The sequence below is a fragment of the Anas platyrhynchos genome, chromosome 16, assembly GCF_047663525.1.
Source record: "Anas platyrhynchos isolate ZD024472 breed Pekin duck chromosome 16, IASCAAS_PekinDuck_T2T, whole genome shotgun sequence".
NCBI classification, from domain to species: domain Eukaryota; kingdom Metazoa; phylum Chordata; class Aves; order Anseriformes; family Anatidae; genus Anas; species Anas platyrhynchos.
The window spans coordinates 9076983-9103260 of NC_092602.1; the positions used below are offsets into that span (position 1 = coordinate 9076983).

At 40.7% G+C, this 26278-nt stretch overlaps 1 protein-coding gene across 6 annotated transcripts in view; it reads right to left on the reverse strand.

The window, feature by feature from the left end:
- Positions 1 to 26278, reverse strand: part of CABIN1 (calcineurin binding protein 1) — a 109123-nt gene that overhangs the window by 25857 nt on the left and 56988 nt on the right. For all 6 annotated transcript variants that reach the window (XM_072024354.1, XM_072024356.1, XM_027470066.3 and 3 more), the window contains exons 32-35: positions 6405 to 6568; positions 4298 to 4394; positions 2570 to 3208; positions 2028 to 2102 (exon numbers count right to left, since the gene is read on the reverse strand). In XM_072024354.1, coding sequence (XP_071880455.1) covers positions 2028 to 2102; positions 2570 to 3208; positions 4298 to 4394; positions 6405 to 6568 — 975 coding nt within the window. The remainder of the gene's footprint in view (positions 1 to 2027; positions 2103 to 2569; positions 3209 to 4297; positions 4395 to 6404; positions 6569 to 26278) is intronic.

Consider the following 26278-nt stretch of genomic DNA (forward strand, 5'->3'; position numbering starts at 1 on the left):
TAAATACCAGAAGACAAGCAAAGAAAGATTTTCACTACAATATCTCTCCTGACATTTCTGTTCATTTCTACAGTTCAATGGAAAAATGTTACTTGTTTCCTGAGGGGCAAAAACCGAAGAAAAATGTTACCTCCATGAAAATCTTAATGAAGAAAAACTCCCTTTACTCTTACAACCTCTTCTGTTATTCTGCTAGGAGATGCACTGTCTAAATGCACATTATAATTAGATGCACTCTAAGGTAATTTTTACTTCAGTATTAAAAACTGGAAACCTTTACAGATACTCAAGACCCAGACTTTCTGCAGAGTACAGAGAAAAAGACAGGTTGGCACATCTCCTACCAAATAAAATTGACACCATTTCAGGAAGAAATTTAGTATGCAGGTAATCTTGTACAGAACAAATGGTGGATAATAGAGTCTGCTCTGAGAGCCTGAACCTCCTCTAGCCTCCTCGATAAGGCAGTAATAACCAGTAAAACAATATTCATCAGAATGAGATGAGGAGAACAAGTACCTAGAGATTCAAGAGAATGATGCATGAAAATGCAAGGTTCAAGCTTCAAAAGAAGGCAAATATTAAATGGAAACAAACGACAACAACAACAAAAAGACTCTGAAAGGTTTCAGATATTTCACATATCTGAATTTCTGATTTTCCCAGAGTTGCCGAATAGACAAGTCTAAACCTTGCTGCAGGAGCTGACCTACGGCCTCAATTTCCTGCAGCTCTAATAGGCAGAAAAACCTAAAAGGAAGGCCTTTAACTCTAGATAGCATAGGAAGTTCACCTTGCAAGTTTTGCCTCCTATTAACCAGCATCCCTAATGCTATTGTGCTTTAGTTAGTGTATATGACAAATACATTTCCAGAACACACTGGAGAAAGGACCAGAAGGCATACGTTATTTGAGGCTAGGTTGAATAGATTTAAAGAACAGAGGCAGTGTCTGGTGATGGATATCAGATTTGCTTTATGAAGTAGAAGAATTATCTGAAAGTTTAACAGAAGTATTTGTTTTGAAAGATAGGTGAATTAGGTATTAAAATCCATTCTGCAGTAAGACAATATTTAAATTGCTGACATGAGATGTGCCTCCTCAAAAGGTTATGTTTTTGCAAAGCAGAGACAGCTGTATTTCACAAAAGAAAGACCTCTGCCAAATTTCAAAAATCGAAAAGAGAAATTCTCACAGACTTTTGTTGTGCTTCAATTGTTATGAAAATTAACACATAGGCAAGTGATGGAGAAGCAGACAGTTCTCCCCCTTATGCAACCATAACACTTCTTTTGGTAGCTGGTAATCTGCAGTGCACTACATTGCTATCTCTAGAGCAGTCAGAGCCATGTATTTCTCATATACCTCTACTGTGCAAAACACACAACGGGAAGAGGAAGTTACAGGAGATGATGGCAAATTGAAACATTAGGCAAAATGAACCACTAAACACGCTATTGATCCATTTCAGGCTTAACTTCCCATTAAAGACTGATAATAATCATCCCTTTAAAGCTCTATAGATGTTTGCTGGAGAAACCCAGATACTACAAGTTAATACAAACTGAGTAACATAAGAGAGTTAAAATCAGAGTTATTGTTGCAAGCTGAAAGAGAAGACATTTGGTACCTCCACAGCAGGGTGCAATGTCAGCAAGGAAAGAACTGATGAGGTTGTTAGCCCTTACGGGTTCAGAGAGAAGTAATTACCACCCATGAAACGCTGAGGAATGATGCGGACATTCAGAAAATCATAGTGTGCCTTAAGTATTTCAATTTGAAGATTATTTAATGCTTTCAAGAAAAGCTTTTGGGCACGCAAATTCAACTTCAAGCAAGACAAACAGTAGTAATGACCCTAACGAAAGGGATGAGCTTCCTCCAGTAATGTGGCCCCACTTATCCTTAGACAACAGTACAAGAGAAGTAGGTATTTCTAATTTCTGCAAGCACTCAGCCACAGACTTGACTTTACAGACAATATAATAAAAGCATGTTACAAGTAACAAGGACTTTACAGAGCTTACCTGTTTCTGTGCTGATGCTCCCATATGCACCTGGCAAAACTTGACTGCCTGTTCAAGTGCTGCTTCTTCATCCACCTGAATAGAGAATCACAATTAATGAAGTCATAATTACTTAGATCATTTACAAATCCAATTACTTTCAGATGAAATGGGGATGTGGAGCATGGTAAGTGGGAGAAGCAGCACTCCTACGGCAGAAAAGTGATCTTTAAATGTATAATCCTGAGTAACTGAAGATATACAACTCTTTTTAAACTCAAACTAACATTTAGTATGAACAAACTCTACAGAACTGGTAGTAGGGCTCTTAACTGATTTCAGCAATTTAGAACTGGAGTTCTTGAGTTCCAAAACACAGAGGGGCTTACTCCCCACCTCCCAACAGCGCTCTTGTAGAGAGTGCTTCTCTGGGAGACACTTATCTCCACCTTTTGAACAGATACAGGGCCAACCTTATACTGCTTGGTTTGGCGATTACTGTTACTCTCTAATAATCTCTAAGGTCACCAACAGAAATTACGATGAACAACAGAATGTTTTACCTGTTTAATCAGCATGTACGTCTCAGACATGATCTTCTCAATTTTACCCAGGTCATAGGCCATAACTTTCTGACCTTGCTGCCATACCCGGTAAGCATCAAGTAGAAGTGTTTTCCCAGAATCTACATCCTCAAGTAATTTCCTCTTCCTGCTGGATCTCTGGACAGGCTCTTCCGTATGTACTGCTTGAACCGTCCCTTTAGTTGCCTGCTGCTGCTTTGAGCTGATACTTAGCTCTTCCAAAGAAAGTTCTGCAGTCCGGCTCTCTTGAGCTCTCTCTTTTGAGTTCCTGCCAGCCTGAAGACGGTCTGGCTCACCGCGTTTACATGAAGAATCAATTTTTTCAGGGTCATTGGAATATCCATCAAAATCCATAGGCTCAACTGAACCAGGCCTAGGGAGCTCTTTAATTTCCTTGTCATTCTTGTCATCATGTTCCAATATGTCCATAGCATTAGGAATTTGTCCCTGGGTCACTTCTTTTACTCCATTTTCAGTACTATGTACTACTCCATCCGATAAAGCTTGCTTTTTGGGAAGGACATCTTTGCCCTCTTCAGCGCTAGTTTTATTAGAAACGTCTGTTGTCATCCTTCCTGAAGCAAGGTTAGAAGACTTGGAACTCTGATCTTCTGAAACCTTAATAAAAGAAGTCATTCTTCTCTGTTATTATTGAAATCAAAAAGCATTTCAGCACAGCTATACTACCATGACTACTGACATGAAGAACCTTCACATTACTGCCTCTGCTGAAGAAAATATATTACTTCATATTCATTCTTGTTTGTTCCTGAGAATTAATTAATCCAAGCCACAAGTCTTATAATTAAAGTATTTTAATCAGTTAAACACCACAGAGAAATCAACAGCACAGGCTGAACCAAATCTGCAATGATTTTTTTTAAACTGAAGTCAACACTATGGAATCCCATTAAATGAAATCCAAGGTTTTAGTAGCACAAATTTTATTTTTAATGTATTAAAATCAAAACTGCATCTGTTCCTTTGGCAGCTGCAGATCAACCTCAAATACTAGAATCTTTCCTTTGGTTGCTCTTGCATAACATTGTTACTAGATGAAGTATGCTAAACTCTGCTATAATACTTCAGTTTTGTACCTTTACATTTGTAATGGACTAAAGATAGAAAACCTCAGTACCATATCCCTTTGTTCAAATATTGTTAATTATACAATTTCTTATGGACATTTTCTTTAAGTTCCTTAAGACACTGCTAACTTGGAAAACCCATAGGAACAAGTCCTTCCTTGAATGTATTTACAAAAAAAAATTGAAGTTCTAGCTATCTTAATCTGTAAACTTATTAGTCTCTAAATGACATTTAGAAATTGGCAGGCATGCAAAATCCAATTGTCTAGTTTTGTTTTGTAAGAGGAATTGTAGATCATTTTAAATGAAAGTTGCAATAGACTCCACCTGAAAATGCAATAGTTTTTATATCCCCTGTAATTACTATTACTCAAAATTTAAGGTAGTCAAATCAAACTTACTGCAATCCGTTCTCAACCATTAAATTTATTACTTAATTTAAAAATCAAAAAATAACAATGCTGGAAGAAAGTTTTCTGTGTAACTGCATATAAACAGAAGTTATGAGAAGTGATAGAAACGTAACCCTTCAACTTCAGTAGATATAAGGAACAAGTAAACTGAATCTAGGAAAACCTAATCATTAAATCAATGAGCATCACACACACTGCTGTCTTACTTGCGTCAGATCGTTGAGCGTGTCCTCCAGCACTTTCACTGTAAGCACAAAGGCTTGCTGGGCCAGAACCTGGCGATCTGCATCACGCAAGTACTTCCTGTGCCACAGTAAAAGAACATAAATGAAGCTAACTGCCAAAAGGTTAGGTGACTAAAAGCAAGTACCGGGATTTAAAACAAAAACTATTTTAAATATGCTAGAAGAAAGCAAACAAAACATATTATACATGAAAATTGTATACAGAAGCGTGTACATGTAAACTCATAAAACGTAACATTTTAACTATGTTTACCTCCACCTCTCCTCTCCCCATAATAATCAAAGACATGCCTGAAGTAAAAGGTAGATAGCACTACGTACAAGTGTAGGTGAGGGAAGGGGAGAAATGCAAAAACTACGGAGTGAAAGAGACAACCAGGATTACAGTTTTCTTTTATCAAGCCATTGGTGCTCCTCAAATACTAACTGTCTATTCAAAACCTTCATAAAAAGAGAATTAGTCACAAAACGCTATCTTGAACCGCCAGGCGATTTTCATGTTATGGATAAACTGGGCATGTGATATTAAGGATATCAGCAAATCCCTCTTCTCATTGGTCATATTGGTTAATTTCAAATCGAGGTTTTTAGAGCTAAAACACTGATGTGCCAATGCCTTTTTTCTATTTAGTACTGTAAAAACCTGACATTCTATCTGTAGAACTTACTCACCCTACGGCTTCATTTAATTTACTACATAGCAACTTCACAGCATTATGATGCTTTAGACCACTTTCAAGGAAAACATTTCCAGCAATCAACACTACCCAATTGAGTTTGATAGAAAAACGGTTTTGTATTTCAGAATGGGATAGTTTTAATGGGCTAAAATCAAGTAAATAATTTTGAAGGATGCTCTTTAGTCAGCAAGTTGACATTTTTAATAAACATTTTCTCTCTACAATATTACATTAAATTAAAAATTTTTCTTTCTCTTTCAGACAAAAGATAGAAAAACTTGACTCGTCACTAATTCTGATTTTTGTTGTTGTTGTTTAGGTAGGGTTGCTAAAGGCGCATACCAGGCACACCCAGAACATTTGTAAGTTCCTGTAATGATTGCAGTTCACCATGGCTGGCATTGGCTGATCCAAAACATCAAATTACTTGTTTGTTAAATTCAGTCTAGACTTATAAATAACATAATATTTTTAGTACAACTGTGGGCTTGCTTAGAGCAGAATTTAAGCCTTCTATGGTCCAGTTCTTCTGATATGTTAAAAGTCAAATATTTTTGGCTTCAAGTTTGCTGAACATGTGGTGACATATTCCCAGATATACTATGATCTATGCAAATTCACATGCACTCGCATGAGAAAAATACATCAAGAAACCTTCAATGCCTCCAACTTATTGCCATCAATCATTCAGGTCAATTTCTCAAGCATTTGCCAGAGACTAATTTCAATGTTTCCCGCTCAGTGAACAACTAGAATTTTACCTCGATTGCTTCAGGATTTTCTGTAGAGGTTTATACTTGTCTTCCCATTGATACAAATCTGTATATAGTTCACGTTAAATGGCTTTTTTTTTCTCAATTAGGGATAATACAATTAAAATTAGATCACCCCCTGAATAGGATAAGCTTTTTAAATAGCATCAGCTGCCCGTAGCCACGTAACCATTGTTCAGTCAGTCAGGGATTACAGGAAGGCAGGATGCCTGGGCCGTGACCTCTCACTGAACAAGGCTCTTATGCAAGAGGCCATCAGAGGGGTGCAGAAGTCGCGATGTTCTGCTCCACCAGGGAATCCCTTCACAGGGTAGAAAGCCTCTGGAAGTCTGGTTAAGGCAGATGCATTTCTCTTGAAACTCTGAGCAGCCATGCAGAGAAACTCCAGGCTCTATTCTGGAATCATAACCCTGGGAAAATTTAACCATCGCCCCACTATATTCCCATGGAAGTCTGTCTACAGACTATTTCCTAAAGGAAGAATGTCTTTTTTATTTAAAGAATATCCTGACTTGGAAGGGACCCACAAGGATCATCAACTCCAAAACACTTCCACAAAGAACAAAATATAGGCAAAACTTTACAAAGTAACAGATTAAAAGAAATATCTCATACTTTCCCTGATCAGGGGTCCTCTGTAGCATAGATGAGACTTTCAGCAAGGTGTTGTAATCCTTGAGCTGTGCCAGCACGTTTAGCAGTAAGACTATAGAGCGGTTCATATGAGATGCGAAACTGCCCGGACGGTCAATTTCATCCACGGGGATGCGCCAGATTCCCTGCAAAGAGAGGAAAAGAGGAAAACCCTAAAGGATCCAGATGAAAAGGACAGAAAGCTTAAAATGTGCACCTGGTTCCTCAGCATACGGATTTTCAGAGAATCAGGGGAATAAAGGCCAAATGCTGCAGACTTTCAAACAGGGAGATGTGGACTTAAAGTCAACTGATTAATTCCTGTTAGTAGCAAAAGGAGTCGTCTTGTAGAAGCCTCAACACACCTTTTAAATGACTCTGAACTATTCCCCCCCAAAAAATCAAGCAAAGCCTAAATTATAATGTGCTTTTTCGTTAAATGCCTGTGAACACACATCCTACTTAAGCTAAAACTCAGCTACCATTAAAAAAAAAAACAAGTAACTTAACACAAATTTTCCATGCCTGAAACCTGCAACTCCTCCCAGCCAAAAATCTGTAACTAAATGTGTTAGGAGCTTGGTTACTGTCTTGATACCATCAGTGTTCACCTTGGCAGTAACCAGCCTGATAGGAAGAATCAGACTCCCTGGCTGTATCCATTTTCCACTGGGAGATTCAAATACTTGTGCATACATCCCGAGCCTCCTAATTACATTTCTGGGACAAGGGAATCTTTGGGGAGCGAGGCTGGAGATGGATAGAGAACACAATTTAATTATGGTTAGTCAGCTCAGATTTTGCAATGTCTAATAGGTTTAAGCAGTGTTTTTTTCCAGGTGTTTAATAAGAATGCTGCCAACTGCTAGTCAACCAGATTTGAAGAACACAATTTAAGTAATATTATACTTGCATCTTGGCATGTGCTTTGTATTTTGTATTATGGCCATGCACAAAAAAAATGCTGTTATATCAGTGCAAACCCTCTGCTCACTTTGCTCAGTTCTGAAATGTTTCCTGTAGCAGCTCTTTAAGATGAAAACCCTCTGGTCATATACACCGCTCTGCGACGCTGCAGGAAAGAATAGCTGCCTTGATAAGAGTATTGGACTGAAAATGAGTTCTGCTTTCCAAGCCTGGTCAGAGAGCAGGATATACAAATATTTACTCTTTTATCCTTGTTTAAAGGTCTTGCTTTGGTATTTTTAGCTTTACTTTCAGTGTGAGCAGAACTCTTCAGAACTTAATACAATGTGGAAACAAAGAAAACGAATACTGCAATCACAAGTGACATTTGACCACAAAAGAAGCAGGTACATAAATGGCCTGCTTGCAAACCCCCTCTGTCTTCAGAGAATCTGTAGTTCTGTTCCATAGCATGTATAGGCATGTGAGGAGGTGGGACACAACAGAAAAAAAAAAAAAAAACACAAAAAAAGTACAAATATCAGGAAAAACAGGAAACAATAGGAAACAATTACTTCAACTCAATATAACAGACTGTTCAGCCAACTTTTTTTTTTTTACTCTTGCTTTTCTTCCTGCTCTCGACTCTTACTCCCTAGTGATCAGAGACACCCATTTTTCCTCTTTGTTCCCCAGAGCTCTCTTTACAATTTAGTTGCAGCTTTCTTTTTCCATGAAGTTCCTAAAACATTGAAGTGGTTGACCCCTGAGGCACAACTGTCACTTCCCATCCCCAACTGCTAACACCCACAAGTACCTTCCATGGCTTGGTGGCAAAGATTTTATCTGCTCAAGCAGCTTATTGGCTCTCACCTAGGTACAGACCTTGGAGGAAACAGCTCTGTAACACAGCACAAACTTTAAAGAGCCTTTTTCTCCCCCAGAACTACTCGATTTTACTTGTAGGCTACAGATGAACATGCACATTCTAGAGCTGATTTTTTTTTTTTTTTGCTTGTCTGCACATATGTAAACTGGGTTTCTGCCAAATCCTAAAACAACTGAATGCTTCATAATGGCACCATATGCAACAACTTACTTAGCCAATTTAACTACACAAAACAATTTACGGTCGACTTAGATGCATACTGAAGGAATGGAAAACAGCCAGTGCGGAGGTTCCTGGTCTTTTTCAGCATTATCTCATCCTTTATTTGAATTAGGCAGATCATTTGGAGTGAGTTTCAGGATATCGTTTCTGGAATCAGTTGAAAATAATTCTGCAGATCCCACTTACATGTTCCATGTATACATTTTATTAACTCACCACATACCAAAGATTATTGATTTAGAAGTCTCCATGCACCACTTTTCTTCGTTTAAATTGAAAATATGAGGGAGAAAATGAAGAGAAACTGCTCTGAAGTAACAGACTTAGTCCAACAAAAAACTTTGGGAAAGGACTAACTCCATGTGAAAAAGGTGAGCTTCCTCATACTTCAAGCCTTCAGGCTCTTCATGTAAACTTACCACAATCCACATTATTTCATTTGTGCCAACAACATTAGCCATGATTATAGCAATCACAAAAAACCCTTCCCTTTAACTCAAAGATGTATCTTGTGTGTGTTTATGAGGCAATTTCGATAGACCTGGATGCATACTGTTACATGAGAAATTCTCAAACAGTGGGATGTATCCCACCTCTGCTACCACAGAAACTGCACAACGCAATAACACCGTTTGCAGTGATGGAATATACAAATTGCAGCCAGGAAGCCCAGCAAGTGACAAAGTTCATCTGCTACAGAGAAGGCAAGTTGCCTATTTTGGGGCCCACTGCTCTTCCATCCTTCTACAACACCAGGCACACCGGAAGAGTTTTAAACAAAACTCACATTTTAAATTTACTTTAACATTGTCGTACAACAGAAAGTCTGATTTTAAAAGGAGAGTCACTAACTTGCCACGTATTGACTCACAGTGTTACAAATGCAAAACAGCAATGCATAAGATTCCTGTCCTAGGTTACGTACCTGCCCGTTTCATGTGCAGCCTCAAGCCAAAAGCTGAAAGAAACCTGCCATTAGGAGCTGGAACAACATTTATTCCACCCACTGTGATTTTATTAAGCAATATGCAAAACAATTATGGCGAAGTGAGTTTTTCAGAATCTACTTCATAAGCGATATTGAATTCTTTTCAAGAATGCAATTTGAGCCAGAGGCTAAAGAAACATTCTCATCCAAACCTTTGCCAAAGAGAGGTTTAGCTAATCCCACCAGGCGTATATTCTTCCTTACCAAGTATCAAAAGCCTTCATGAAGAATATTTTTGAATTAAGATGAAATTCTGCAACCATTTTTTTAATGGCCTAGGCCATTTAAAAACATTCAGCTTTTAAAACAGCACTTCAGAAATAAATACAAATGCAAAGCTTGAAATGAAATAACTGGGGAGAAGACTGGAAAAAGTTACTCAGCTTGACCGAAGTTTTCATATCATCGTTTTAAAATTCAGATTTGCTAGCAAAGTATCTCCCTTGAAAGTACAAACGCACAGGCGTGTAGATCCTTGCGACAAGCCTCTGCAGTTCCTTAGAGTGCTTTTATTACTGATTGTTACCACTCAGGCTTTTTGACAAAATGTCTCCAACTCTAGCCACCAAATGGATTTTACATCCAAGGCAGCGCGCCGCAGCGCAGCTCCCATTTGCTGGCCGCCATTCCTGCAGCTGAAAGGTTCTCCTCCCTTCTGCAACAGCCAGCAAGGCTGTTTACATGAAACTAGAGGAAGGAGCGAGGGAGCCGCTTCCAACAACTCCAAATGCCTCTCAAGATCCAAAACGTCAAACTGCTTTCCATGCCTTCCTGGCTAAGCAAACATTCTGCAAGAGTGGGGGGCGGGGAAGCCAGCCTGATGCGCTCTGCTAGAAAAAATACATCTGGGAGTAAGGGAAAATTCTGCAGATGACTTCACGTTGAACTTTACATTAAATCTGAAGCTGAATAATGAACGCCCCAGTACAGGATATTCCTCATGACACTTGTTTCAACTTTTACAGCCTGAAATTTACTGCACAACTTCCACTTGCAGAAATCCAGACCTGGGGAGGAAGGTAACAAGAGGACCACGCTGCACGGAGTCTTGTGAGCATGTTACAGCAATAGTGGATACTTTCTAGTTCAGTCACTGAAAATAGAAAGGAAGGAAGTTCTTATTATTCCTCTACACTGCTAACTTCAGAACCTTAAGGGAGGGGATTCCCTAGGGTTTAGGAATGCCTCTCCAAAGAGGAAAAGCTGACAGCTCTTAGCAAAACCCAAACTTCTCTGGAGAGAGCTGCCGCTGACACTGCGGAGTTTTAGAGTAAGCCATTTTCTAAGCAGAGATAAACTTTCTCAACATTGCATGATTTCTCTCAATGAAATGGAGTAATGCTGGTCATAACTCAGATGATCCAATTCCCATGTAACAGGCAAACCCATGAAACAACTACTGCTGCAAATAAAGACCTCCCATTACTTAGGACTCAACTCCCAATTTATTAAAAGGCTCCCAGAAGTGCAAGTTGCACTGGTTACACCAAACAATTCCACTGCTGCCTTCTTTAAGTGACCAAAGCAAATTCAAGCTCTTCTTTGACCCAATATTTGTCAGTCTAAGTAACGTCCTAATGTACCAGTTAATAATGCAACAACCTACACAATATTTTAAAATCAGAAGTTGAATTAAGTACAATTGTATAATTCCTGGAAATCTCACTTTCCTAAAGATAAACGTTTTTCAAAATATGTAACAGGGTCAAACACAGCATATTGGAGCACTACAGGCTATTTCCATCTAGGTCAATATAAGATCTTGCTCTGGGGACCTGAAGAGGGAAGGAACATGGCTCAAGATGAACGGTCTCTGCACACAGGAGTCTAAACCTGACTCTTTTCAGCCAAGAAAGCAGAGCACAGACCCTCAATTAAGAAAATCCCCACTCCCCTCTGTAGGCACTGCTTTATTTAGTGCTCAACTTGGTACGAGTGTGTTTGCTCGACAGCCCATGATTTCTTGCTAGTGCTGAGTGCTCCCATTGAAAGCTACTCCCCACCCCCCTGGTTAGCAAGTTACTAAACCACCTTTCCTCACCCAACCTTAGCATGCTCCATCTCTTGCTGTTTTACTTTGCCACCCGATCTGGGCTTTTCTTCTTTTCCACAGACAATTCTATTATTTGTCTTCTTCAATTCTTCTCTTCATTGCTATTCAGTATGTAGTGGAACAATTCCACTTCTGTGAGCAGGAATGCAGGTGGATACAAAAAACTAAGAAATTAAAGCAGTTGTATTCACAATATTAAAATTATTATTAGCTGCAGGGACTTGTACTATCAAGGAAAAAGAGGAGCCTTCTGTGAGTAACTTACAGAGCCAATGTCAGAAAATCTTACAAACTTTCATAGCATTTAAAGAGCGTTCCTCTTCTCTGCTGTTAGTCCTGTCCACATTGCACAGTAACAAACTAACAAAAATAGTACGATAAATAAATGACATTTTTTCAGCCTGAAAATGTAAAAGAAATAAAGCAAAACTGCAGCAACTTTTAAGAAGCAGAACAAGATTACAATTCCTAGGCTACGTGTGTGTATATATTTAAAAACCATATACACAAAGAAAAATAAACAAGATGTATGCTTTCTGGCAGAACTGCAGAACTGTGCAGCATGATTTCAGCAAGACAGCAGCATGAAAAATGGTGACAAATGAAAATGCTCCGCATGCTCCAATTATCATATGCTGATAAAGAAACGCATTGGACAATTTTCACCCCTAATTTCTCTCTACAAACTATAATGTTTTCAGAGCCTCAAATTTAAGACTTTTCAATTTCTAGAACAATCATTCTACAATTGACATGACATTGAATTGGTTTTAACCCTATGAAAAGAACACCTGAGTTGTACCTACTTCGAGAGACTATTATGGGTGAGCATGAGTCAGGGACGCTCACAGATGAGGTAGGGAAAGGGAGTCATTTCCTCGCTGAATAAGCAATCATCTAAAACCAGAAGTGCCTTGTTAAGATGATAAGTTACAAGTTCAGGTAGAGTCAGTGAAACAGAAACCAAGGTCTACAGATAGCCTTTACAAAACATCGGGTTTGGCCGTTTGCCAGGCAGCATCTAGAGGTTTTCGTTTGCTTGTTCAAGAGGCTCAAGGAGTTTTTTTACTCATGTTTCCCATGTACCACCTGATTGCACAATGATGGCAACAGACAGACACAGAGACACAAAAAGAAATAAAGCATCCGTTCCACTCCGTGGCTACAGCAGAAATACAGAGAAGAAAGTGAGAAGGAGCAACAGGCCACTGTCTTCACAACCCCTGCTTTGAAGGTGCAATCCTGTTCAAGAAGCAACATGGCTGCGATACCTCAGGAGCTCTGCACAGCGTGCCTCAGGCAGACATCACCCACCTGAAAATCCAGGGAACACAGGAGGAGTGCGCATCGTGTATCACCATCTGGATAATGAAGCCTGCTCCCCCTGCTACTTCTCCACGTTAATGTCGACAGTGCCAGTGGAGCATGTTTCCCCAGAGTACTCCAAGAGACAATCCTTCGATTCTTTGGTTTAGCACTTCTCTACTCTGCAAATCTGGGGTGCTAAAGGGAACGTGGATTTCAAGATACAGCTGCAGAACAACAATTTTTTGTCTACAACAAAAAAGGTTCCCTTTTGTATAGCAGGACAACTCCTCAAGCTGAAACAACAGCTATTGATAAAAGACTTCTGGACAAGTGAACTATGCACGTTTATCATCTTTTCTTCAGCTTTGCTCCAGAAGTTGCTTCCTTTTAGCAGGTATATTTTAGGAATGAGAGAAAGATGGGCTGGTTAGGATAGGACTGAAATCATCAGCAGTTAGGATCATCCACTGGGTCCTGCAGCCAATTCAGGGTTTTCAAAGAAGAGAAAGAGGTTTGTTAAAGGGATGCAGATGAACAGAAGTCATCCAAAGATGTAGTCAGGCATTTCCATCCAAAAGAAAACACCAATGAAGGAGTCTGGTCACCTGTTTTGGAATTTCTGATTCTGCCTCTATTAATTCAATATCTTTTTGGGGGTACATTTTGGTTTATGTCCTGTCCCTGTTTGAAGGAGTCTGGAATTTTTTTCTTTGGGAGGGCATAGAGCATTGAAACCCCCAAAAATGTTTCTGGGTCTTCTAATAAGCAAATAGCTTGATGCAGAAACCTAATGAGAGGATATGAAACCCTTGATAAAAAAGCTCCTTACCAGGATTTTGCATTTCTTTAGGCATTCTCAGGGGCCAGACGCAGGAAGATTTCTTTACCACCAAAATAAACAGTTAGCAGAGCACATCTCAAGAGTGACAGGGGTTCTGGTTCTGCCTAACAGACAATCTGTCATTTTAAGAGGATTTTTCTGCTTAGATCTTTCCTGCGTATCTGCTACAACGAGACTGCCTGGCATCAGATGCAAATGGTACTCTAATGAAACAAAGCTTGGTACAGTCTGTCCATCTCCCTGGAAGGGGGCAAGCTCCTGCATTAGTCCCCTGCAGACATTATCAAACTCCCATTTTTCAACAGCACATGGGATTAATTTAATCTAACTTCAGATGTCTATGATATTGTCAAATGTACATGAAATCTTTTACAGAGAGTAAAAGGCATCTGGGGATGTGTGGCTTACCTGAGCTATTGTAGGCTCTAGCTTAGGATGAGATGAGCTATGCTCTAGGACAACTGTCTTCACTGTTTGTAAACAATGTCTGGAGGAACAGGTCATAAAAGACAAATATTAGGGGCGACAAACCCCAACTGGCAAGTCTACAGGAGGTTCTGGTCTCTATCAGTCATGTGCTGAGGTCAAGTCCCTATTCATTCTTCTTCCTAAAGGAGCTGCTGCAGAACCAGAAGAAAACTGGGGCTGACACAAGGCTGGAAGAAACTGGCAGTTCCCCAGTTCCAAACAGGGAGATGGGAAGTTTCAGGACTGAGATTATCACCTAGACCTGTACACTTCTGTCACTAGAGTGACTGTCCCCATCTCCCCAGAGATTACAAAGTAAATGGCTATTAGCTGACATGCACTTTAACGGGCGTTAGATTGTAACTGGGGAAAGGAGAGCTACCTCAAACTAATTTGAAGAGCCTTTATCTGTACCTCAGAAATGGCTTCAGGCCACTTTGCTACCTGTGGTAACACCCTGAGTCTGTGAACCTGGTGCATTATATCGCATTGTTCTGACAACATTCGGCCTTAAATGAATGCAAGAGTAGCACAGGACAACAAAGTCTAGGAATGAAGAGAGATTAGAAATAATAATCAGCAATATAATCCAGGGACAGAAGAGTAGAAGTCTGGAGCTAAGTCTCAAATGCCTCTCTCCAAAAGGTAGCCTCTCTACTCCCCTGAGAATAACAACAGGGTAATGCTTAAATGCAAAAGCAAGTTAAACATTGGACAGATGTTCAAAAGGATGTGGAGAATGATGCAATCTGTGGAACCGACCAAGAGCAAGGCAGCTGCTACAGGCAAAAGACAACAGATTTTTCATAAGAACATCAGCTGATTTTCAAGGTGAGTGGAGGTGTGCAGCAAAGGAAAAATGCTAAATCTCAGCCACTATTCTTACAGGTAGGTATCTAACGGTGTCTTTCTCCCAACAGCCTGGATTGATTCACTTTCATCGTCTAGTGAGTTATACATGACACTACAAGCAAAAGAGGACACAAACTTCCTAACATTGAGTGGTACGCTAATCGCTGAGACTCAGCACGTTGTTAATGGAGAATTATGAGCTCCTCAGAGATCCTTAATGCTGAAGCACTGCAGTGAGGGTCTCCTTGTACAGGATGACGCCTTTAGTATTTCAGGAGGCTTGGAGGATTTCACATGATTTGAAGAAACACATATTCACCTACTCACTTACTGAAACATCCAAGTTCTAGACATGACTGTTACTGGGTACCCAGTACACAAAGCTTAAGTGACAATTCTTTTAATAGTCTAGTGAGTCCTTAATACAAGACTCAGTGGATACTGAGAGTTTTAAACTATGTTGTCAGAGTGCTAAAAATTTTAACTACCAAGACATTCACATTTTTATGCCAACAAAAATTGCTCTTCATTCCCACATCCCTTCCTTGCAAGCAAACAAAATGCCTAACTCCCGCAGCTGACATCCAGAATCTCTGCGCTGACAGCACAGTGTCTCCCAGCTTTTAGACTCTCTTCTGTGTAATGACACACACTGAAATACCAAGATAAGAAGCTACAAAATTCAACTGTTTGAAAAAATACTTCAGCATATTCATAGAATCCTTAGAAAAAGTAGCAACATCCATCTGTACGTTTTACAAATATATTGACAAGTTAGACTCAAAAATCTCAAATAATATGAAAAACTAGAGTGTGTCAGGTTAGCTCAGGACTACAGAGAAAAACACAAGCACTTCAGGAAAAAAAAAAAGTACTGGTCAGGCACCTGACCTGCTCCTTCTTGTCAGCACCAAACCATGGGAATAATATGGCGTTAGGGGACCTTGCTGAAAGAGATCTTTAAGTCTGAGGGAACATAAATTCAAAGGTCTGGAGGAGACTTTCTACTGGTTTCCATCACAGTTTTTGAAAAGAGAAAATCCTCTAAAGCAGTACTATGTGGCAACCCACAGAATACAGATCAAGTGATAATTACTTACCTAGTACAGAATAGCCTTCAGCTTAATTTCACTTTCACTAACGTTAAGTTACCTAGAAACATTCTCCTTATTGGTACCTTTTGACTAAGATGCATTGTTTCAGACACGAGTATCTCTTATCTCAGACCATGTCAGCCAAGTCATCAAACTTTGGGGGACACTTCTCCATAATCTGTTGGGCATAGCTTTTCGCAACTGACCTGGTGAGTATGAGAAGGTGGTTACTCTGCCTCTCAAGAACACTTCTGAGGTGATGCAACACAAACCCAAGCAGATCTAGTGTATGGTACATACTGCAAGCAAGAGCCATGCCATCATTAAGAGGTGGCATAACAAAAGAGAGTAATGACTGCCCGTGGTTTGGTACTGGTGATGGTATATCACATTTTTGTTATAGAGTAGTTATGACCAGACTTGTGTAGTAGCTTACGAGCTACAGCCTTCAAAATATACATAGGTGGGAGTTTGTAGCTTATTTAGGAACAAGTTGAGATTACAGAAAATGCTAATAAGTTTCACTGAACAGGCTGTGAAATGATTTACAAAAGAAAGAGAACTGCATATTGGAATGTAATGAACTGTCAATATTTTTTTTAATATTGTGAATATAAATAAGTGCTCTCAACTAGAAGAAAATATCAAATGCTAAACATAGCAGTAATTGTACTAACAAGATTATACTCGACTGTTTACTATTAGCTTTTAAACTCTAAAGGCTTGCTGGAAAACAACAAGAATGGCATGTTCCATCACCAGGTGGCATTTTGGTATATCCACACAATCTGGAAGCACAGAGAAATACTTGCACTTTTCATCTATGTTGAAAAAGGGGAAAAAAAAAAGAACAAAAATTTAAACACTTCAAATGTTCTGACAGGGTAAAATGACACTAGAAACTAGTGAGAAAGCCTTTAAATCTCAAATCAAAATCCCCTAAGATCTGACTAGAGATCCCTACCCCTTTTCTTTAAATGCCAGTTTTATAAAGATACATGTTTGCAAATACTTGGCTTGGTTCATATTTGAATGTCACAGTTCTGTCTAAGGTTTCATACTGGCATCGGAATGACAAAAGTACACATCCTGGATTTCAGGCTGTGAGCTGAAGTTGAGGACAGGAAGCAGCTTATTTAAAACAGGTAACAGAAAACAAACACCCTGTGTGAGTGACTAGGAACTGGAAAGAGACATAGGCAGCGGTAAAAGGGTGTCAGTTCTTGGGGAATGCATACTCCTCTCAAGCAACGTCAGCTCTACAGGAGTTTGCACATTTCATCCTCACCAATTAAGAGCTTCAAATGAAGTTATTAGGAGCTGACAGATAACTCACATTTCACCATCTCTTCTCCCCCCACTACAGCAGCGTCCCTAGAACACTTCCCTTCTCTGTCCAGCAAGTGGAGGCTCTGAACAAGTCCTGACTGCTATAAAAGGCAAAAAATTCTCTTACTGTTATGCACCCCATAGCTAACCTCAGAATATCTTTTCTCCTCTAATAGAGGAATTCATATAACAGAAGAGAATTTCATTAACTCTGTTATCAAGCTTTTGCTTTTTTTTAAGGTTAGCATCTAATATTGTTGTGCTTTCAAAGACTCCCAGGGCTCCCTTGGCTTTTTTTTTTTTTTTAAAAAAAAAAAAAGTAAACAAGTTCCCTATCCAATTGTAAGAGTTGGTGGAAATGTCTAATTCAAGTAAACATTTAGGCAGCCATTTGCTTAGCACCCCAACTAAAGTCGCTGATCCCTGATAACACCAGAGGAACATGACATCGCAGAGAAGCTGTAATTCAATTACCCTATTTACAATAATGCAAATCACAATATACACAAGGGATCTTCAATATTCAACCAGCAGCATTATTACAACAGCTTAGTCCAGCACAAGGCATAGCAGTGACTCAGTTAGCTAGGCAGAAGAGAGGGTAGAGTCCGCTGGGGTTTGATTTCAGGGATATCGTGAGATAGGAATGATTTGTTTGAGAACAACCTGATTAATTACTCAGGAGGAGGAGAGAGGACTCAACATTTATTTAGAGTATTTCAGGCTCTGATACAGATGCTAAAAACACACAAAAGTCACGTTACTGAAACCAACTATGTTTCTGGGGATTCAAGATGTCAACCTGAATATGCTCCAATACAAAAGACACATCCTGCAGCTTCCAGGGAAATAAAAACCTCCACAGCATATGCTTTAATTCCTAGATCTGCTTCATGCAAATTACCCGTGGCACACGCAAAAATCTGCCGTTGCACAAATAAACACATGCTGCAGTAAATTAAAAAACCAGAAACATGAAGCTGCCACAGCCAATGCCGCAAACAGCGTGTGGCACGGGCTTATGCACATCAGAATTTACTGCAATTAAGACATACATTCCCAAATTATAAACATGTGACTAGACAAAGCTGACCGGTTTTAACAAACTGCTAATTAAATTGGAATCCTCTTATCCCCTCCGTTTAGCTGAATGAAGCAGCGAGTGCTACGGCAATAGTAGCTCATGCAAAATAGATACTGAACAACAGGCTCTCGTCAGGTCAGCGGTACGAAGGGGAATCTCCAGCGTGAGCCCGGCTGGCAGAGGCTGCCCAGAGGAGTGCACAGCACGGATCGCAGCTGGCTCGCTCCGTGCCAGACACGATTCCTACAGACCTACCACCTCGTGAGTCTTCCAACGCCAAAGCGTCCCTTGAAGGCTGCACCGAAAGCGAGGATGCGAAATAATTCACCCCAGCGAGGGGGGCAGAAGAAAGAGACCGCGAAACCCTGAAGAAGGCACCGGGAACCCCTCAGCCCTTCGCCTCCCAGGCCAAACTTCTCCCGGCTCCCCCGTTCCCATTTCTCCGGGGTTTTTTCCCCCGGCCCCTCCGGCAGCCCCGAGGGGGCGAGGGATTCCCCTCCTCTCGCTGCCGCCCTCGGGGGAGCAGAGGCGAGCGACGCCCCGCGGCTCGGGGCGAGCCAACTTACTGCGGCTGCCGGCCCGAGGCGGGGCACAGGGCCGCGCTCCCACCGCCTGCCCGCCAGCCCCGGGGGCATCACCGGGGCCGGCCCCACCGCGGTCCCCGGCTGCCCGGAGAGGAGGAGGAGGAGGAGGAGGAGGAGGAGGCCGCCCCCGCACTCACCATTCCCGAGGCTGCGGGCTGGCTCCGCCGAACTTCCCCGGCCCGGCCCCCCCCGGCCGCGCCGCCCCCGCGCCCCCACCTGACTGCGCGGCCCCCGCCCCGCGCTTCCTCTCGCACCGGAGCGAGGCCAGCCTCTGGAAACCGCCGACCTCAGATTTCCTGCTGCCGCCGCTTTTTTTTTTTTTTCTTTTCTCTCTTTTTTTTTTTCTCCCCTTTCTCTGCAGCCCGCCTTGCGGCCGGGGCGGGTGTGGGGGGGCACGAACAGCTGCTGCCGGCGCTCGGAGGGCGTCAGTGCGAAGCAGCCGCCCCTCGCCCACCTGCACGGCCCCCCCCAGCCCCTGTCAGCCCCCTTTCGTCCCCCCTCAGCCCCTTTCCCCTCGCTCCGCCCGCAGGAGCCAGGCCCAGCGCAGGCCGCGGCCCCTTTTCCCTCCCCAGCCCTTTCCCCCGCCTCAGCTCCCCCCGTGTCGCCCTCCCCTCAGGTGCTGCCTCCCCCGGCCCCTCTTTCCCCTCAGGCTTCCCCTCAGGTTCCCGCCGCCCGCCCGGCCCCGCGCCCCCTCCTCAGCCCCGGGCAGGGCTTTGCGGCCCGGCCCGGTTCTGTTCCCCCCCCCGCCTTCATCGCCACAGCCCTAACGGGACATCCTCATCCTCCCCTCGCTCCTGGGACACCTGCTTTGAACTCCTCACCTTGCTGAACTCGGTGCTGTTTACTAACAGCCCAGGTCTAACAACCCGCTCCGCCACTGCCAAAGTCCCTGCATGCTGTGCAGCAGGCAGTTGCTAATATCACCCCTTTCTTAGCTTTTCAGCCACTTTTTAGTCAATTTTATGTGTTTCTCTTTCCTCATGGCATCAATTCTAAGCTTCTCACTGAAAACCCCACATACCTTGCCCCTTCTCATTTATATAATACACATTTACGCTTAACAGAATCCTTAAAGAAGCTGAAGAGTCATTGACTTATCTAACTTATCTTTCATAAATTACATTAATGAACTACACCCTCTCTCTCCACTTACACAGTAAAAGCCAGCATTATGGTTTTGATGCTAAAATTCCGCTGTGGACAGTGCCACACCATGACTAACCCATGTCCTCCCCACCTCGTACATCTTGCCACCACAGGCAGTAACCCACGCCATACTAACACTGCCGTCTGGCACTAACACTTCAAAAATCCATTAACCTTTCATCTTTTGACTGCATAATGTTTTAAATACAGAACTTACAGCATTTAAATGAATACTTACTTTCTAAGTATTAATGCAAAGCGGCTTTTTTTTTGACCTGCAATCTTTAATCTGCTCCGTTAGTCAGTGTTAGCAGCAGAGCTCCTATCCCCTCTATTGCACTGGAGCTGTTTTCCTATGTATTTATGTAGATTAAGTAGTTGTTGTACCTGGAATTAAATGCATCTTAAAATGTTTAAAGTTAATAGCCCAAGGACTGGGTGTTCACTAGATTGGAAATTATGTCATATAACAACCCTGAACAGCTAAATGCCTTTAAGCCATAAGCACGGCAGTGTAAGAATTTTGTTTTCTAATTAATACTCTGGCTGTTGCAATGAACAGTCATGGTACCATAAAAGCAGCAAGAACACAAACATCTTTAAGTGATGATAAAAGGTAAACATGAATACTTAGCTCCTAGATTTCAAACTGCTTTACAAACAAGCAAAACTTTTAAAAAAATCATTAGGTGGAATATTCATTACATGTCTGATTTATTGTTGCTTTTGTATAGAAAAATTATTCAGTAAAGGTTTATCACCAACTTCAATTAAAGAAACAAGTTTGCCTCTCAGAAGTTTAGGAAGATATATTTTTCATCACAGATTATCTTCAATTCTGTCCAATTCCCAAAGTTTCCTATCTGCTTCCCTGTCAATCAGCATTTCTATCAATCACCATGAAATCTGCTAGGTTTGCCTTGTGCACCGCCTCATCACACATCCATCTGTCTGAACTATCACGAGCAGAATGAATTTTGCACTATTTCCACGTGTAGGTGTCTGTAACTTACGGTGCTATTAAGAAAGAGCATTCAAATTCAGTAACCTAACATTAAAACATAGAGGCTCAGTGAAGCGTAAGTGGCAGTATTGGTCCCTTCTACAACTGGGAACCAGCAACATACGATGGGACTTCAACACCCTCTAGATCTCGGGGATACGTTACAGAGATGCCATGAATCCAGTAGTCGTGTGGCAAAAAGCGGATGAAACGATTTACTTGGCGTTCGCCAAAAGGGAGCTAACGTTGGGTGCTCAGGCCAGCAATAACCTGGAGTCATTCAGGTCCACCCGTGAGCACACCTCTTAGCTCCAGCTCTTGCTTACACAGCTCTGCTCCCATCGCAGCCTGCTCCGGGCTCGCTGGTGAAATGGCTGCTGCAGAAGATGGCTGGCACCACTACGCCCACATTCCTGCTTCAGACTTCGCACTATGTAATATCAAAGGCCTTTTCATTAATTATTTTTACACAGCACAGCATTTGGGACATGCTATTCAAGACTTCTGGCTGATTAGGGGTGAAAGATGATATGGTATTTTCCTAATTTATGACTTTTCTTAATTAATGACTTGGGAGACACTGCAAATGAGGGCTGCATGAACAGCTAACAGCTCCTGCTTTTTATGCTTAATTTGGGTGATGGAGGAACAGAACAGCGTGGCTTTATGCATTTTGGCAAGAAAGATGGATGGGGAAAAAGAATGACAGAGCAATTACAGGGAACTTGAAACATGCCCAGAGTCAACAAGATGACTTAACATTTGTCCTTTTAAAAATAAATGCTCATAATGAATACTTTCAGTTCAGCAAACAGTCTACAAGAAAGAACAATCATTCTAGGTGCAATTGTTAATCCTCAGCGACCATGTCTTAAACTCATTTTAGTTATTTACGAGGAGAAAGGAAAAGAGCAGAGAACTACTCCAGACCATTACCAGTGACCAAGTTATATTTAAATATATTTCCTTCTTTGAGAGTCTCATTTCATCAAATATTTTGTTTGTTTTAAAATCTTCTGTATCTTTAAACCAATAACAATCAAAGCAAGTTTGAGGAAGATCTCAGCCTGAATCACCTACTGGGATATGAACTCTAGCATGTGCTTTCCAGTGCCACGATACTACAAGCTAGAGGAAAGTGATTTTCAACTTTTAAGCATTTTTAACTCTTGTACACTGGTATTTCTTGATGAAATGTTCTGGGGTGAATAATAAATGTCCAGAAATACTGCAGACCTCTCTGCACTGTAGACAAAGATGCTAGCTCTCCATGCAAATACAGCATACAGGTTTGTTAAGGTGTGTGTATATTTGAAATTCTGTTCCACTTTTAAATGCTTTTCTTCAGAGGATACACATTGTATATCCTTGCGTGAACTCTATTTCCACTTCGGAAGACTACATTTCATCTTTTGTTTTAAAGGAAGTCAGATATTGTTTTGACTTGGAGATGGCATTTTTTTTTTCTTGCAGAGAGAAAGGTAATCTCCAGCTTTCAGGGCAACAAAACTCCTTCAGGAACTCTAAAGCATTCTTCCTTCAGCAGCAGGATTTGCTTCCTTTAAACCAGATTTTTTTTAATCTTCTTGCAAACAGTCGGGTAACAATAGCTACCAGATCAGAGTATTTGCCTAAAAACCAGTCTAATCCAAAGCAGTGACTGTTATGGTATTATGTAATTATTTTCAAGGCCAATTTCTCTTTAACAACAGTGCTGGGACTACCATAGAGAGACCACTACTGCAGAGCAGCAGAACTGGCTGCTGTCACTGAAAACAGCAATACACCTGCACAGTGAGCAGCAGGTAGCAGAAAGACAGAGGCGAAGGGAGGGAAGAAAAATGTTTTTCACATTTCCTTGAAAATATACCAACTTTGTTACCCAAAGATTATCTCCTGTTTATACGCAGCTTTATATTTCTTGGATAAGAACTCATTTTACTTCCTTTTGAATCTCAAAGAGAAACTTGGACCAGCAAGTATCAAACCTGGGCCTTCAGAAGACTTGTACCTTTTCAAAAGCTGTGCCTTTTTGATATTCAATGACTAAGGGTGATTTGATCCTTTTTTGACAATTACTACTGCTACTTGAAAATGAGAGCTTTGTAAAAGAATATTTTAACCAATTTGATATCATTTTATACCTCATCTGACGAACTAGAATGTCCTCTAACAAACAGGAACTTCTATGGATGAAGGTTTAATTTGGGGGATTTAATATGGAACACATGTTGTTTTGCCTTGGAGCAGGAGACAAAACAAAACCAAAAACAAAACAAAAAGCCAGACAAAACAAAAACAAAAGCCAGGAGACAAAACAGGAGACCAAAAAACCCCCAAACACTCAGCTACCTGACTATTTGTCCACACATTACATTTAAACTGCTGTTAAAAGGGTAAATGTAAGAAAGAAAAAATGCAAATGGAAAATATGTCAAAAGGTAGCAACAGGAATAAGAGGAACTGAAAGGAGCTTTATAACAGAAATCTGTGGTATGTCATCTTGCCGTCTTCACCTTGCTGTCCACATGCTTCAAAGACTTCAGAGTCAGACTCATCTCCTGGTGGGCCTTTCATTTTGTTAGCTCCAGGCTGCCATTGGAGACAGCTCTCAGATGGAAGTGCTCAGGAAGAAAGACACTTTGCTTTGCTTTACCTTATTGATCTGAGAACATACAGAGGCAGGAAATTTTATTCTGGCTCAATTATTCACAAAAAAGCAAGCAGAGACTTGTCAGATTTTGAAGGAAGAAGAGTGACATATTGAAAAGACAGTGACAAAATAACCCAGAAAATAGGCCTACATGTGAATGGTTTACTACCCACATTGTCACAGCAATGCTGTGCCCAGAATATACTACTTTCTAGCAAAGATTTTAGGCAAGCAATACTCACTGATTCCTAATTTACAGAGAAGAATCCCTCCCTCCTTTTTAAAGTGATTCTTCCCTTCTCTCCCATAGTTTCTCAGCAGCGTCACATCAACCATGACTGCCTAAATCCTAGGCAGAGAACTCTCTGGACATGAAGTATCTAAAGCAGTTAAGTCCTTTCTGTCTGGTCTTCTCGTTTCTTCCCTAATTCAAACCTTTTTGCTTTCCAAGTGCCTGGGTGCCAGGTGGCGCAAGCTGAAATCATGGCTTTTATGACAATGTTGGTATTTCTGAATTTCAGCATGGGAATGGATTTTCCAAAATTACTCAGCCAGATACCAATGATCTCAAAAGCAGTCAAGACTCTTCTTTGGAAATTTCTTGACATGAAATTCTGTATCCCAGCCTACCAATGCTGAAAACCCAAACCCATTTTCTAATCAAGAGCCATTAGACTCCTCCACGTCGAACACATTTGCTGTGCAGCCCGTCATCAGTGGAGAAGTATAGCAAATTAGTCTTGAAGCTATTTCTACTCCTTTCTCTGTGATTGGAAATAGCTGTAACTGGACTTAAGAAGTATTATTTCATTCTCTTTAACTTTGATGTGTCTATAAGACATGTGAATAAACTAACAGGACACAAAGTACATTATAATCTCATTATGTTACTATCTTCCCACTAAAATCTTAGTTTTGGAATTCAGTCAGTCACGGGAGTAGGATTAAGTCCTTCAGACAGCTAGCTATTGCTCAAGATAACACTTCTTTCCTATTAAGACTAGCTTTACTGCCTAGTGACTTTCAAAATAGTTTTTCTTTCTTCCCTTAGAAAGTCTATTTGTTCTTTCACATTTTAACTGTTCTTTCCCCTAAACTACAGGTAAACATGCATACACATGCAGAGTAAAATTCAAGAAGTCTTTGCTCCTGTTTGACCCCTGCAAGACAAGAATTCACTGCCTGCAGAAACCCTGTTTGATGTGTTTGATGTTGATGACACAGCATTTTTCTGGTTTGGGGTTTCTTCCCCCAGTGGAGAAAGATGTATTTCCTTTCTGGGATACAAATACAGATCTGCTGTGCTCAAGGACTGCAGACCAGTTATGAAAAGGTGAAACATTTCTTGATTCTTTCTATATGATTATTTTAGGTTAATATTGTTAAAAGGTTAAGGTGTAAAGAAATCTTCATACAACTACCACAAGAACTATGGGGGCAAAGTCTAGAGAGTAACTCCTGTACGTGGCACAAACTGATGGATATTCATTTACTTCAAATGAAGAAAAAAAGCAAAGCAGCAAGAATATCTCATTACAGAAGGTGTGACAGAGATGCAGCATGTTTACTTCAAGATTTGTGCAAAGAAAGAATGAACATGGAATGAATGTGCCAATCAAACGTTACTCTTCATGCTTCTGAAATTAATTTGACACCAATTTTGGATAGTGAGGCTAATCACTGAAAGCTTCAGAGTTTTTGTTTAAATGCGAGGGCTTCTTGTGGGAACCCAAAACTGAAATTAGATGGTAATCAATCATAGGAAGTGTTGAACACTAATATACCTCTCAAGTTAGATGTGTACGCACACACACACACACACACACAAAAGAATAAAAAAAAAACAAAAACAAAAAACTTCTTTTGAAAATCCTGGTTTTAAACACTGTTCCTTGGTTTATCTTTAAAAATAAGATGGCTATGTTACTGCAGCCATGACTGCAGAACAGGCTACCTTAAAGCTATGCTTGGAAATCGATCCACTTGGTTCAAAAGGAACATGTCCTTACCTGAGTTACAAGTAATATAATAGTAGAACTGCAACTGTTTCTAAATCTCTCATCTTTCTTTTTCCCTGAGCCAAAGTTGCTTACTTTTTCACTCCTATCAACTCTGACACAAAAAAAGAAAGTCGCTATTGTTAATTTCAATTTTCATCAGTTTCTAAAACTTTTATACCTTAATGTTTTCTTTACGCTCCTATTATGAGTACTTTCTCTTATGTGACAAAGAAAATGCTTTTGAAATCACCGCACTGCATTCACATGGAAAGCCCCAGCTTTGTTATACCAGAAGAATAGCCTTAAAGTGTCACAGAGTTTGGGAGAGCTACATACTTCTCCACAGATGAGCTAAACAGACATTAAAGGTGACAGCACAATGGCCTATCTTCAAATTTGACCAAATATTTCCCACTGGAAATAATCAGTTACTTAA